This window comes from Prosopis cineraria, unplaced genomic scaffold (assembly GCF_029017545.1).
Source record: "Prosopis cineraria cultivar Desert tree isolate PC_DT_omini unplaced genomic scaffold, ASM2901754v1 PC12, whole genome shotgun sequence".
Lineage (NCBI taxonomy): Eukaryota > Viridiplantae > Streptophyta > Magnoliopsida > Fabales > Fabaceae > Prosopis > Prosopis cineraria.
This window is the reverse complement of record NW_026555343.1, coordinates 5,577,384-5,592,177: the sequence shown is the minus strand read 5'-3', so window position 1 is coordinate 5,592,177 and position 14,794 is coordinate 5,577,384. Positions and strand designations below refer to the sequence as shown.

Here is a 14,794-nt window from a genome sequence, read left to right as displayed (position 1 = left end):
GGCAAAAACGCATATCAGTAAGGAAAAGGTCGTTTAGTTTCGTCTATAATATATTTAGTAAGTCAAAATTTTATTTTATTATATTGGTCCCAACAAAAACTGCTTGTACCAGCAAGCAAAAGCAGAAAAATGTTTCGTAGGAAAATGAGATATATTTAATGTCGCTTCATTCTGATCTTGAGGAAAAAGCAAACTTTAAACTATTCCAAGTTCCAATATATTCAATTATTCATGATCCGATAAGTGTGGCCTTTTTTGTGCCATAATTTATTCAAGATTCACTATCCTTGTGTTCTTATATTACCCACAACAATCGCAATTTTCTCCCTTCACTTTCGTTGTGCTTTATAACATTCACTTTTCTTTAGTATCTATGAAATTGGTTGAAAGAGATTGGAGAATGATTTTACTTATTGGATTGTTTGGTTTCTTTTTTTTTTTTGGGGGGGGGGGTTTTACTTCCTCCAGTAACTTTTAATTACAAGGATCTATTAGTTAGTTTATGAAGATTGAAAAAAGTTTTAAAATCTAGACTAGTGATCGAACTAGTTAAAGTAATAGTTCATGGTTCAATGATCAAACCGTGATCAGACCATTTATAAATATTATTATATTTAATATTTTATATATTAAATATTATATTATAAATAATATCTAATATTTAAAAAAAACTACTATTTATTGATAATAATTAAAAAATTATTGTAAGATAAATGAAATTGAAAGTTAAGTGGGCAAACTATAATGTATTTTTAATTATTCAATGTTCATTGAAAAATATCAATTACATAAAAAATGATAAACTATAAGGTGTTTTTAGGAGACTTATTAAAAATACATTTAAAATATCATATAAAAAATAGATAAATAATTAAAAGTATAAAAATTAAAGATTTGTGTTTATATTATAAAATAGTTTAAGGATTAAAATGAATTAATAAATATTGACGAGAATAAAGAGGGGCAAAAAGCCGCCGTTGTTTATGCTTTACACAATTGGTTATTACTCCTATCTAAAGTCGGGAATAAGGGCTGAGCCTGGAGGGCAGGGCTTGGAGGCCCTGTTTAAATAATGGTTCGGGCTTTAAAAATAATTTTGTTTAAAATAATCGGGCTTGAGGGTTTGACCCTGATAAGCCCTGTAAAAAAGGGCTCGAGCTCGGGTAGCCCTTCAAGCCCTATTATATTATTATTACTATTTTCTTTGGTGGAACATGTATTTGAAGTCAATGACCTGCTCACCTGATCCTACAAACATTATATTATTATTAATTTTAATTTATTCTAAAATTGATTTAATATAATTTAATAAATATCAGTGTATAGTATAAAATTCCTGATATTTTTTATTTTTCTATAATTATTATATTTGTGTATTTATAAAAAATGAATTATTTTTTAACCAAGATTTAAATTTTATTACTAGACTTCTAAATGTATGTTGTTTAATTTTTAAAAAATTATGAGAATTTTATTTTTTTTAATTTCAAAATATTTTAATTAATTTATAATGTTTAATTTTATTTTTATTATTTTTATTTTTTTGAAAAAGGGTTTATGGGCTCGGCCCTGAGCCCTTCACATAAGGGCCGGGTTTGAGAAATGAGGTTCAAAATAGGGAATCGGGTTTTAGGGCTCAGGCCCTTAAGGGCTAAGCCCATAAGAGCCAGGCTCGCCCGTATTCCCAGCTCTACCTATGTCCTACATCGAAGAATGAAAGAAAAAGTTGGAGGTAGCATTGTTACATAAGAGTCATGGGGTGCTAACCAAAAACATGTGAGCTGAGTTGTATGTTAGAAAAATTTACAACTCTAGGCCTAGTTGTGTAGTAAAAAGTAATTTTAATTTTTCATCTTGAACTTGAATTTTGTTTTTTTAATCTTGTTTTTTTATTTTTTTAGGAAAAATTACAATAAGGTCCCACACATCAAACTTAAATACTGCTAGGTCCCATGAATAAGCCAAGTTAGTATGAAGTCCCATAGTCCTTAGGGGTAAATAATATTAAAACTAAAAAGATCCATTTGCCCTTGGCTAATTTAAAAGGGAAGAAAAGAAGGAAAGAGGAAAGAAGTTTGGTTTTCACGCATGATAGAGGCAACAGCAGCTGAGATGCATCTCACAAGTGTCTTCAGAATGGCATATGTAAGGATCAACTTATAGCTAAAAGATGAACCCATTCTTGCAATGATCTTTAGTTTGAGGTATGTAGGAGTCTGTGAAGGAAGAGGGCCTACGTTCAAACATTCTTGCACCCAGGTTCGAGCTTCAAAGCATTTGATATTGTAACCTCACAAAAATAAGTAAATGATAAGATTAGTTTGCATATACTCCTTGTTAATCATTTAATCTAGTATTTTATGGTTTATTGGTAGAATAGGGTTTTCTCTTTCTCTTCTTATGGGTATATAAATCATGGGTAGTCTCTCTCTCTCTCTCTTAGTCAATATATTTATCATGGGTGGTCATTGGGGTTGCATTAGTAATAGTTTATTCTAGAATCTAGTACTACCTAGTTGAGCTGATGAGTCTGTCATGAGATAGTAAGATATATTGTTAATAGCTAAAGCATCTGTTGTCAATATGCTATAAGTAATTGTCAATATGTTATGTGACGTGCAGGTTGAGAATACCTTGAATATATTGTTAATATATGAAGCTTAAGTTGTTAATATGTCATGGGCAATTGTCAACATGTTATGTGCAGCATCGGTTGACAATATCTTTTGTGTGTTATTAATTGCTGAAATCAAAATGCTATAGGTAGTTGTCAATATGTTGTGTATGGTGTAAGTTGACATGAAAGATGGCTAGTACTTTTGGGAAACATCTATTATATTTTTTTATATTGGAGGAAAAATTGCATATGATAACTAAGGTAGTATGCAATATGTGGGTGAGAGTGTAAGAACAAGAAGTATAAAGGAAGGGACAAGTTATGAAGAGTTGAGAAAAATGTTATCAACAATTATGGGGTGTGAAAGCATTCGAAGTGTGATGAATTTCATACTCAGCATTGACAGAAGCACACTTATAGATCTTGTTGATGATGATGGAGTAGAACATTTAATTAAGTACAATGAAGAAAGTAGACATGTATATATAGTTGAAAATGAAAATGACACTAAACAAGCTTCAATGGATGACCCAATTGAGTGCCAGCATGTGTAAGTTGTGTTAATTATTTTTGTTAACATATATAATATTAAAATGTAGTATTACTAATGCACTCGGATTGTAATTTTTTATAGGATTGATAATTTATTGGGAGGTTCAAAGAGAGGGTCTTTATCTCCATGTAGTTTGTGTCCTAAGATTGAAGACTTACCATTAGAATGTGCTGTACAAATAGTGCCTACACCAATACCCGAAATGAGTTCAACAAAATAGAAGGACTTGTTTGTAAGTAAAGGCCAAATGTTTACCAATACAGTGACCTTTAGACAAACTTTGTACAAATATAGTATTAGGCACAAGTTTTCATACAAGTTTAAGAAGAACAATACGAAAAAGGTCATTGCTAAGTGCAAGGTTGAGGGATGTCCATGGAATATTACAGCATATTTAATAGGAAAGCATAGTGACTTTTTGAGGGTAACAAGATTCAATGGCGAGCACATCCACAATGCACAGGACAAGCTTATTGTTTCATACTGGACAAGAGCAAATTCAACTTCACCGATCATTGCTGATACTTTGAGGTCTACTATAGACAAGAGTATGAATGAAATTAGAAGAGACTTGTATAGAGAGTATGATGTGCGATTGACATACGGTCAAGCATATAGGGAAAGAGGAAAAGCATTGCAAGATATACATGGTCTTCCATAAGATTCTTATATGATAATCCCTTGGATTTATGATAGATTAAGGGAAACTGATGCAACGATAGTTGCAAAATAGGAAGCCTCCGATAGCAACAAATTTGAGAGGTTATTCATTGCATATGGATGCTGTATTTTGAATTTTCTAAAAGGTTGTCGACACATACTTTATATAGATGGATGCTTTCTAAACGGTCTATACAAGGAAACATTGTTAGCAACTTCTACTTATGACGTGGACAATGACCTATTTCTGCTAGCATATGCTATTGTGAGTGGGGAAATAGTTGAAGATTGGTCTTGGTTTCTTAGAAATTTCAAAGATATCACAAGATCAATTGAAATAACATTAGGTTTTGATAGGCATAATGCCATTATTGGGGCTGTGCAAGCTATTTTTGGTGGCGAGAGACATGCATATTGCTACCGTCATGTGAAGGAAAATTTTAGTGCTAAGTATGTAAAAATCAATAGAGGTCAAAGGAGGACATCAGGGAATAGTAAGGAGGCTGCACTAAAATTGCTTGATGCAGTTGCTTATCCTAGGCATGAGGAAGAATTTAATATTGCTATGAGGAACCTTAGATTGTTCAATCCACAATTGGCACAATAGGTTGAAGCTCAAGGGGATGTAGATCGATAGGCACAATGTAAGTTTCCTTATAAACGATGGGATAACATTACAACAAATCTTGTTGAATCATTTAATGCTTGGATTATGAAGGAGCAAAAGCACAATATTGATGTTTTAATACACGAACATCGAGAGAAATTGACAAACAAGATGCTAGCATCCAAAATGGCCATGATTAATTGGAAAGATGGGGTAAGACCTAATATGGAAGCAAAAATGATAGAGCAAGTTGCAAGGGTTGAAAATTTACATGCACAATTTATGGAGAAAATTAGATCTCAGTACAAACCTTTTCTCCTAATGGAATAATTCATTTGACTATAGATATTGCAAAACATGAGTGCAATTGTTTGGCATGGCAAATAAGTGGAATACCTTGTGCACATGCATGTACAGCAATAAAGCTGGTTCATGGAAATGTGTACACATCTGTGAATAAATGTTATAAGTTGATATCACAGTAGAAAATTTATGCTCGCAGCATGAGGCTTATGTCCACACATGATATTCCACAACCAGATGCACTGATAGTAACAAATATGTTAACCCAAACATTCTTACAACCACCGACGACTAGAAGGCCTCCACGAAGACTTAAGACGAAAAGACGTGAATCTCAATTTCAAAAAAAAAAACTTTATCATTGTGGAAGATGTCGTAAGGCTGGTCATACTTCTAGAACCTGCAAGAACCTTAATCCATGCTGATTAATGTTGGGAAGATACAATTTTTTTGATTATGCAACTGATATTTTATTGTAACTACATATGGTATTTTTTTTGTAAATGCATATGATATTTTTTTGTAAATGCATCTGAAAGTGTACTATATTCATGTAGCCCATGTGCGTATTTTTGGAATGGGTAGTCAATATTATGTAAATGCATGGATGATGATGCTTGTATAGCTGCTCTACATGTTCAAGTTGTAAATACTGGTATAAGCCTTGTTAATAATGAATGAATGGACAGTTGTCATTCCCCCTACCCAACTTGTCATTCCCCTTTTTCCAGTTGTCATTCCCCCTTACCTAGTTGTTAACGATAATTGTCTCAATTAAAAAGAACTTGTTATACCTGGAATATAGTGAGTTGTGAATGCACCTCACCTTGTTGTCATTCTCCCTACCCAACTTGTCATTCCCCCTTTCCCAGTTATCATTCCCCTTTGCCCAGTTGTTAACGATTATTATCCCAATTAAAAAGGCCTTGTTATACTTAGAACATAGTGAGTTGTGAATGTACCTCACCTAGTAGTCATTCTCCCTACCCAACTTGTCATTCCCCCTTTCCCTGTTGTCATTCCCCCTTGCCCAGTTGTTAACAATTATTGTCCCAATTAAAAAGGCCTTGTTATACCTGAAACATAGTGAGTTGTGAATGCACCTCACCTAATTGTCATTCTCCTTACCCAACTTGTCATTCCCTCTTTCCCTGTTGTCAGTCCCCCTTGCCTAGTTGTTAACGATTATTGTCCCAATTAAAAAGGCATTGTTATACCTGGAACATAGTGAGTTGTGAATGCACCTCACCTAATTGTCATTCTCCCTACCTAACTTGTCATTCCCCCTTTCCTTGTTGTCATTCTCCCTTACCCAGTTGTTAACAATTATTGTCCCAATTAAAATTTTCAACCACTGAACACCATGATAGAAGCATTAAAAAAGGAAATGACCATTGAAATTAGCATTTACAAAGTGTAATATCCAAAATTATAGCTTTTACAAAGGTGATGACACTGTATAATTAGGTAAGTACAGCCACGGTATATTTTCAGAGCAAGAACATTTACAAAGTGCAATTTCACAATTAGCTCTACTCTGATTTTATCCTAAATGATATGCATAGCTTGAGTAGCCCTTTTATCTTCTCTTCTTGTCCTTGTGGGGTCTTGATAACATAGACATCACAGTAGGTTCCTTCTCATTGTTGCAATGATTGACAAGCCACCATAATAATTCGACCTTTATTTGTCGAAAGTCATCCTGCAAGAATAAAAGAGTCATGGGTTTACAGTTTCGCAAGTTTTAACCAAGTAGTTCATAAGACATTCGTACGTCTAAGTATTCTAGCATCACATAATTATCGTCATCCAAGTAAGTGTTGTCCCACGACTGTAACCATGTAATGATGTGTACACCATACAAATGACTACAATCAAAATTTATGATAAAAGTACTAAATCAGACAACTCAATAAAATCCACAGCACATTCAAACATAAGCTAAACCCATCAACTAAATAACACTCACGTATCCTTCTGCACTCAAACTTTAGGCCAAATTACATCTAGCTTCGTGTCATAGCTAAATAAATCTGGTTTAACAGCCAGGATCATTTGGTGAAAGCAGTCCCTCTACATAAAATTTAACAATGTCTATGAACAACTATGCATAAGGAAATGACAAGTCAATATGAAGTGACTGACAAGTATAGACATACATAAGCTTGTGCTAGCTTTTCGTTCACATCCGCTTGTCCTGTTTTTTTCCTCTTCTTCCCAGTAGGCTTCTTGCCCTTTTTAATATTCTCATCCTCTTTCTTTCTTTGCTCATACTAAGAAATACTCACCAATGAATCCAAGACATAAAAGTTCTTTGTTTTGGTCTCAAACACATAACACCACCAATAGCCAACAAATAGGGCAGGATCAAAGATGAAGTCACAATCTCCAATATTATATCCCAAATACTCAGGTAGTATCTCTCTGCTGTTGTCAACAATAGTCCAAGGCCAAGGGTTGTTTACCATTTTTTCCATAAACTTTGAACCAAAAATGTGCCTCCTAACTTTGCCTCTATTCTCTTTTTGATCTCCAACCAATGTCCTGACAACCATTGTCATAAACTGAAATTGGCAAAATAGAATCACAAGAGTAGTAAGTTAATATTCATACAGTGGCAAAATTATTTCATTGACTACAAATTTCATACCCTATCGCTGATCTATCTGGTTCCACTAAGACATTGAATCTCAGTATGATTTAGGAAATATCCATACATCTATACAAAGGTCCTGTTGAAGAAAAGAAAAACCATTTGATTAACAAAAAAGTTTAGGTGGTGTGTTTTTTGATCAAGTGTGATGACTTACCTCCTTTCCTCGTCTTCATCACACGATGTTGTGCACATCTGAAATAAACGCTCCTTCTCATCTATTTTCCTCCTCTGACTAGGTCTGACCCAAGGAGACTTCACGATAGGTCTTTTGTACCTTTATGATCTCCTATATTCTCTTACTTCTACAATCTGTAGCTGTCTAATCCCTTCTGCAGTTTCTTTTTTTTACTTCATCTTCATGTGTACTTAACTCTCCCACTTCCCACTTCGCTTCTTCCCCTCCTTCATCCATGCTCTCATGTACACAAGTTGTTTACTCTCTTTCTTCTTCTGCTTCTTTCTCTTCTCCTTCATCCCCATCCCGTTCAAATTTTTCATCATCTTTCTCTTTACCCAGTTCAACATTCTCCTCAACTCCTTGCTCATCTCCTTCTTTACCTTCTTTGGAGCTTTTCTTATTAGCCTCTTTGTCCTTTCCTTCACCTTCTTCATCCTCATTAGCCTCTTCTGAATTATCCTCATCAACTTTCTATTCCTCTTCTTCGTCATCCTCTTCAGAATCCTTATGTGCTTTTTCTTCTATTCCATCACCCTCTCCTTCTGTCTTGTCAACATTTTTTGAATCTTGTATAAGCTTCATTTGTAGGTTTACCGGCTCCTCACTAAGTGTAAAGACTACTCTTACATACATCTTCCTTATTTCCTACAAAACAAATGATGTGTCAGTATGGAAAAATTGGTAAATGAATGCAAGATGCCTTGTTATACATACTAGGTGACTAAAAGCACATGTTGGATAAAACTTGGTGGAAGAACTACCATCTGTACTCATGGGATCATGCAATATACCCCGGATGCTCTTCTTCTCTACCTTTATCCTTTTGACAACCTTCTCCTTATCCCAATATGCAAGGACATTATCAAGCTTAGGTGCTTATTCTTGGCCAAGAGAAAAATACTGGAAGCAATAAACCTACATAAACTTTTACACATTACTTTAAAAATATAATGATCCATATTTTATCAAGTTGTAAATTACAACCACACACTTACCATGAGAAAATAGATGCATCCTCCAACATTTTTCCTTCCAGTTGTCTTCCATTTATTGAGTTGTTACTTCTACATGTCCACTTCATTGCATAGTTCAGTCAACATATACGTTGCCCAATCGTATTTACCAATTCCTTTACATGTTTCTTGTATAATCTTCAAAACACGATTACTAACCCTTACACTTGCTGTTGGACATAGCAAAGTTCCTAAAGTATACATTAGAAACAACAACTCGAACTACACATCCTCTTTTCCGGATGTTATCATTTTTAAAATATTCTTGTAGGGAATTCTGAAGTAAGTTTCCTTCAATTTATTGAATGATTTGTCATTGATATCTACTTCTTCAGTTATCTCCTTGCCTTTACTCTTTATACCCAATAAATTTTGTACATCCTTTGCATTTATTTTTCTTACTTTCCTTCTAATGCATATTTTTTGGGTTGGAGGGTCAAGTGCTTGCATAAACTCTCCACAGATATCTCTGTGTATTTTCTTACATCATATGCTCAGCAGTTTGTCAAAGCCAATCTTCTCACACCTTTTCCTTAATTTGTCCTTTCCCCTAACATATTTTGCAACCTCTGAAAACTGATTGGGAGAGTAACGAGTGTGAAAAGGTACAATATATTTTGCAGCTGTCTCTCCTCTCTTTTCCTTTACTTTCTTTGAGTATTCCTCCTTCTTGCTGGTGACACTTGTCCCATGCTTTTGTCAAATCTCCTTGTCCTTTGCCAATTGATTTATATTTCCCCTTATTCTTCTTGTAGAATTCTTCTACAAACTTTGCATAACCAAAAATATTAGCCTTCCTTTCTCCCTTCATCTACAATCAATTGAAAATTCACACAGTTTAATATTAGTGAAAAATAAAATCACATGTGTGACACACATTAACCACCTACATATACAACTATATATGCATGCTTGTCAATTTCCTAAGACAAGTTGTTAATGTCCTAACCTTACTTGTCATTAACAAATAACCATTCAGTTGTCAATGTCCTATACACTACTTGTCAATTTCTTCAGTCAAGTTATTATTGTCTTCACCCTACTGCAGATGTGCATCAGGTAAAATGGATGAGTCTTTTCTGAATGCTACTTGTCGATTCCCTGGGTTTGTTTGTGTAAAACTCATGTGTCATTTTGTATATAGGGCAAGTAAAAAATTTCTAAGGTTCAGTCACTATTTAACCTATACTTTGTGCTTGTAAATAATGCAGGAGTTACGAGATAAAGTTTCCAGGGCTAAGGATTCTAATGAAGAACTAGTGATAATAGGGAGGGAAATAGTATATTTTCATAGAGAGATGGTTTTACTGGAGAACTATAGTGCCCTTAATTACACAAGTAATTTTAAGGGGCTCTACATTAGCTTTAAGATATGAATTCTTGTTTTCTTATCAGATGATAAAATCTTTGAATAATGTAAAATCATTTACAAGGATGCTGAGTACAATTAAGATATATAGCTACATGACTATTAAGGTAATATGGATTATACTTTCAAACTTTCATTTCTTATAATATCCTATTACCTCTTCTGCACAAAAAGTTTTTGGAAGACGATTGAAAGAAAATAACTGCTCTGCAGCAAGAAGCCAAGTAAATTCATCAACATGCTTCTTTCTCCTTTTTGGTTTTTCTTAGCATTTCAAACTTGAACAAGGCTACTTTATGGAGAATGAACAATTTCATGATTCAGTTCTATGATTATGGTTATAGTGGTTCAACTGGTGTGTAATGTGTTTGTGTGATGTTTTATAAGCTTTGACATTTATCATGTTGCCATTCATGTGTCCAGACCAATGTCCTACTCCATGCTTCAGGTCAGCATGTATGAGTTGTCAATTTCTTAAGTAAATTTCTTAATGTCCTAAACCTACTTGTCATCAGCAAATAACCACACACTTGTCAATGCTCGGTACACTACTTATCAATTTTCTAACTAAACTTTTTAATGTCCTAACCTTACTTGTCATCACCCAATAACCACTCACTTGTTAATGCCCTGTACACTAGTTATCAATTTCCTAAGTGAACTTGTTAATGTCCTAACTCTACTTGTCATCAAAAAATAACAAAAATATCAAACTTTGAACAAAATTAAGTGCTGGAAAGAATATCTCATAACAAGTCACTACAAGCCACAATAAGAGAATCCACATTGGATATTTCAAATTGTTCAATAGCATTTACTTCAGATATTTCATCAGGAAGACTTCCAACATTTTTCACAAGTACTATCCTACTTTCAAAGTTTCAAGTTTATCTTTTTTAACCAAAGGTGCAGTTGAAAAGAAAACTTGCAACCATTCACACTTCAAGATTTTCATAGCTCAAAATCCCAATCAAACACGTACAAGAGCACAAGAGGTAAAATTTGCAATATAGATAATTAAATCATACACCCACACATACAAGATCAACAAGAAGAAAAGTTTAATGCTTATGCTTCTCACCTTAATCAACGTTCACAAACAAGGGAAGGAAAACAAAGAAGCCGACGGAATAGGGGAGAAGAGAACTCATGAATCAAACTTCCAGCAGCAACGAATCACCCCTACACTCTTCTACGACACACAGATCACAAAGCAGGAGAGGAAAACCTGATTCATCCATGCAATCAACACTAGCATTCACAATCGAAGAAGAAACGAGGACCTTGAATGGTGAAATGTGTGCAGGAATAATCGTGGAAGGTTTCAATTTCAGCCAAGGTGCAAACGAAAGATGAAAATGGAGGAGAAGATGATGCTTCCTGATCAAAAGGACTTCGGTAATTGATTTTAGGCAAAGTGAGAAGTTTCAATCATGCCTCAAAATTCAAAATAAGGGCCCCTATCACGCACGAAAATAGGTTTCTATTTCCTCCTTCCTTTGTTTTTTCCCCTTTAAATTAGCCAAGGACAAATGGGTCTTTTTAGTTTTAATATTATTTACCCTTAAGGACCATAAGACTTCATAGTAATTTGGCTTATTCATGGGACTTAGGAGTATTTAAGTTTGAAGTGTGGGACCTCATTGTAATTCTCCCTTTTTTTTATTGGTTCTACCATTTGAACCAATTTGGCTATTTTTCATTTTTTTTTGATCGATTTGGTCAATTTTTGACTAATTCAAAAGGGCCATTTTTTGGAGTTATCCAAACCAGACTAGTGATCTGTTCTCAGTCCAACTAGTTGAACTGGCCACTAGTCTGATCCTGTTTTTAAAACTGTGAGATTAAGGGGTTAAATTAAAAGTAAAGGTAATAAAATTTTAAAATTTTTGTTAATGAAGGTCATTATAATTAGATGAGGTTTTTTTTTTAGACAAAGAGGAGAATATTAATTAGTTAGGAAATTTGTTTAGATAAGAAATATCAAGATACAGTACATCTAATGAAAAAAGAATTAAAACTATAAACAAAAGACCTTGCATTTAGAATAATATACATTAAATTTCTCGGTTATTGTTATTTCATACATTTATTTTGATATGAAAATATGTATGACTAAAAAAAGAATTGAGAATTAAATCCAAGAATATACTTCAACTCAATTTTTCAAGCATTATATTATGGTTCGAAACATCTCTGCAACCAAAAAACCTTGTTCATCACAAGTCACTCTTTCTATGTGGTAACAATTTGCATGCTTTGAAGGGCTAATGAAATGAAATGCATTAATTGAAAATATCTCTGAGATTCTAAGGCATTCAAGGAAATAAAACACCATTGATAAACAATCGATACCATTGACAATATTAAGGCCAATATTAGAAATGAATGCAATGAAATGAAATGCATTAATTGAAAATAAAATAAACTAAAATAAGGACATTGATTGATAGAGAGGTAAGAATCATAGAAAGACGAAAGCCATGAAGTGATAGATAAGTAGAAATAGGGATTGATAACTTTATTCATGTCAATCTTCATTCTATCCTCTAATGGCTCTTCTTTCTCTATTTTCTCCACCTTTCTATCAATCTACAACCTTATTTTAGTTTATTTTGTTTTTATCAACTTATTCTATTTCATTTCTCTTCTTTCTAACAATTAAATAGGGCCTGAATGTTACAATATGGAGTTTTCCTTTACCTGAAACTTCCTATGCTTTTATGGTTGCTTGAGAGGTTGAGAACATGATTTTACAAAACTACTAGACCTTCAAAAACTAGTAGTGCTCAAAGATTGCCCTATCTTTAATGTTAGTTCACTAAAGCATTTGAGATCTGAAAAATCTTCTAGTAAATTTAAAAGACTGCAAGTTTCTCAGGGTTCTTCTAAGAAGTATCTCTACAAGTTAAAATCCTTAAAAAGTCTTATTCTTTCTGGCTGTTTAATGATTGACCATGTAGGATAAGATTTTGAGCAGAACGAGTCGTTGAATAAGAGATAATACTACCATGACACACACAAGTACCATTTTCATTAGCAAGGTTAGATTGGAAGGGCTTGTGCATGGATATATATATATATGTTTGTGCAGCCATGAAGGAAGAGAACCAGATATATTTCATTCACTCATATGGTTTTAGATGTCACCCACTAATATTAATTCAATTGCATCAATAGTTTTGCCAGCTGTATAGAATTATAGGTTTCATGACCTATCTCTACTTCTAGGCCAAGTTCCAAATCTTCCAAGTATGTGGAATGAATGCCAACCTGAGTTTAATTTTGATCAAGTGTAATGCCAAAACATTTTGATTTCTAGTACAAGACAAATTTTATGGAATTTGAATAAACAATAAGTCAGTAGCTAAATTACATTATAGATCTCTTACATGGAAGCTCCTCTGCTAACGGATGGTTATAATCAAGTTCACACATTGTAAGACTAGCACACATTCCTTCAATTTTATGTGTGTGTGTGTGTAGTGCATGGAGCATTTGACGTGACGGACCTGTCTCACGTCAAGTTGAGAGAATTTAATAGAAGTTTATACTAATTTGGATTGAGTTGAGACCTTTTGTTAAGTACTAGTATAACTTTCTTATCATTAAACCATTTGTTTCTGATGGTACCTTCTATTCTCTTTTAATTCAAGTAAGAGCGCGCCACAAAGCATTTTAGTCTTACTCGAACAAATAATTCTACAGGTTTGTCTCTTCTTTTTCCTACTCCCCACAAGTCTTAAAACATGATTTTTGTCAATGATGATAGCGATGTTTCTTTTATAGATGAAAAAGATACAGTTTACTCTTGGTATATTCAATGTAATTATGATTTTGAAAATGCATTTTTAAAATGCTTTATTGGACATTGGGGTAGTTATATAGTTGCTCAAAATTTGATCCCTTATGTGGTGGACTATATAAAACTATGTGGTTGCAATTAGCATGAAATTATGTGAGAAAATTATGACCACATGATTTTTTGTTGTCTTGACTAGAGAACCTGTTATGCCTCTTGACTTACATACTGAATTTGGAAGGAATTTTCCTAAAGTTGTTTTATGGTATTACTCAAGAGACTATCTTATTTACAAGTCCTGCCAGACACCTCATTAATGATCAGCCTATCATACTATTAATTGCATTTAATAAAAATTCTAGTCACCTTAGAGATCTATATATTGAAATTTGAAATACAAGTTAGTGTGACAGAAGGCATTTATTCATACACGTGATATAGGGTCCATTTTAATACAACATCGAAAAGCAAAAAGTATTTTTCAATGGGTTCACTTTAGGAAACTCAGTTTGGTTTAAAAGTGCTCATTACAAAAATCCACTTGTAACTTTCCAAATTTTAAAACCGATTTTTCACATATTAATAGTTTAATAAACAATTTTAATAACATTGAATGCTTACTATGATATATAGAAAAAGATCTATCATGATAATAAAAAATAGCAGTTCCTTTTAAAATATTACCATGGTAGAAAAAGAGTTTTCCTTATAATAAAAACTTTTCACAAATAATTAATCATAATAAAAAGAATTAAACATAATAAATTTACTTTACCATGGTAATTAAGAAAACAATTACTTTATATTGTACCTAATAGAAATGTCATTTTATAAAGAATATTCATTGAGATCCCAATTCAAAGCTAACATTTAAAATCTGTTAATCATTTTAAAATCACAAATGAAATAAGAAGTATGGTTTCCAAGGTGACAAGTTTCAAAACAACATAATACCATTAAAGCATTTATCCACAAAGTGCCTTAAATGTACGCCCCTATCACAATTACAAGTCCTTCATCAAGTAACCAACACTTT

At 33.2% G+C, this 14,794-nt stretch overlaps 1 protein-coding gene across 1 annotated transcript; it reads left to right on the top strand.

Moving 5' to 3' along the window:
- The first annotated feature begins 3,417 nt into the window (after positions 1 to 3,417).
- On the top strand, positions 3,418 to 4,437 carry LOC129288341 (uncharacterized). The gene is made up of 2 exons (XM_054924859.1): positions 3,418 to 3,820; positions 3,977 to 4,437. Exons 1-2 carry the CDS (start codon positions 3,418 to 3,420, stop codon positions 4,435 to 4,437), a joined length of 864 nt encoding a protein of 287 aa, XP_054780834.1.
- The last annotated feature ends 10,357 nt before the right edge of the window (positions 4,438 to 14,794 follow it).

Coding starts and splice junctions, on each gene's coding strand:
- LOC129288341 (XM_054924859.1), top strand. CDS start 3,418: ATGTTTACCAATACAGTGACCTTTAGACAAACTTTGTACAAATATAGT. Junction 3,821..3,976: donor AGCATTGCAAGATATACATG/GTCTTCCATAAG, acceptor ATTTTCTAAAAG/GTTGTCGACACATACTTTAT.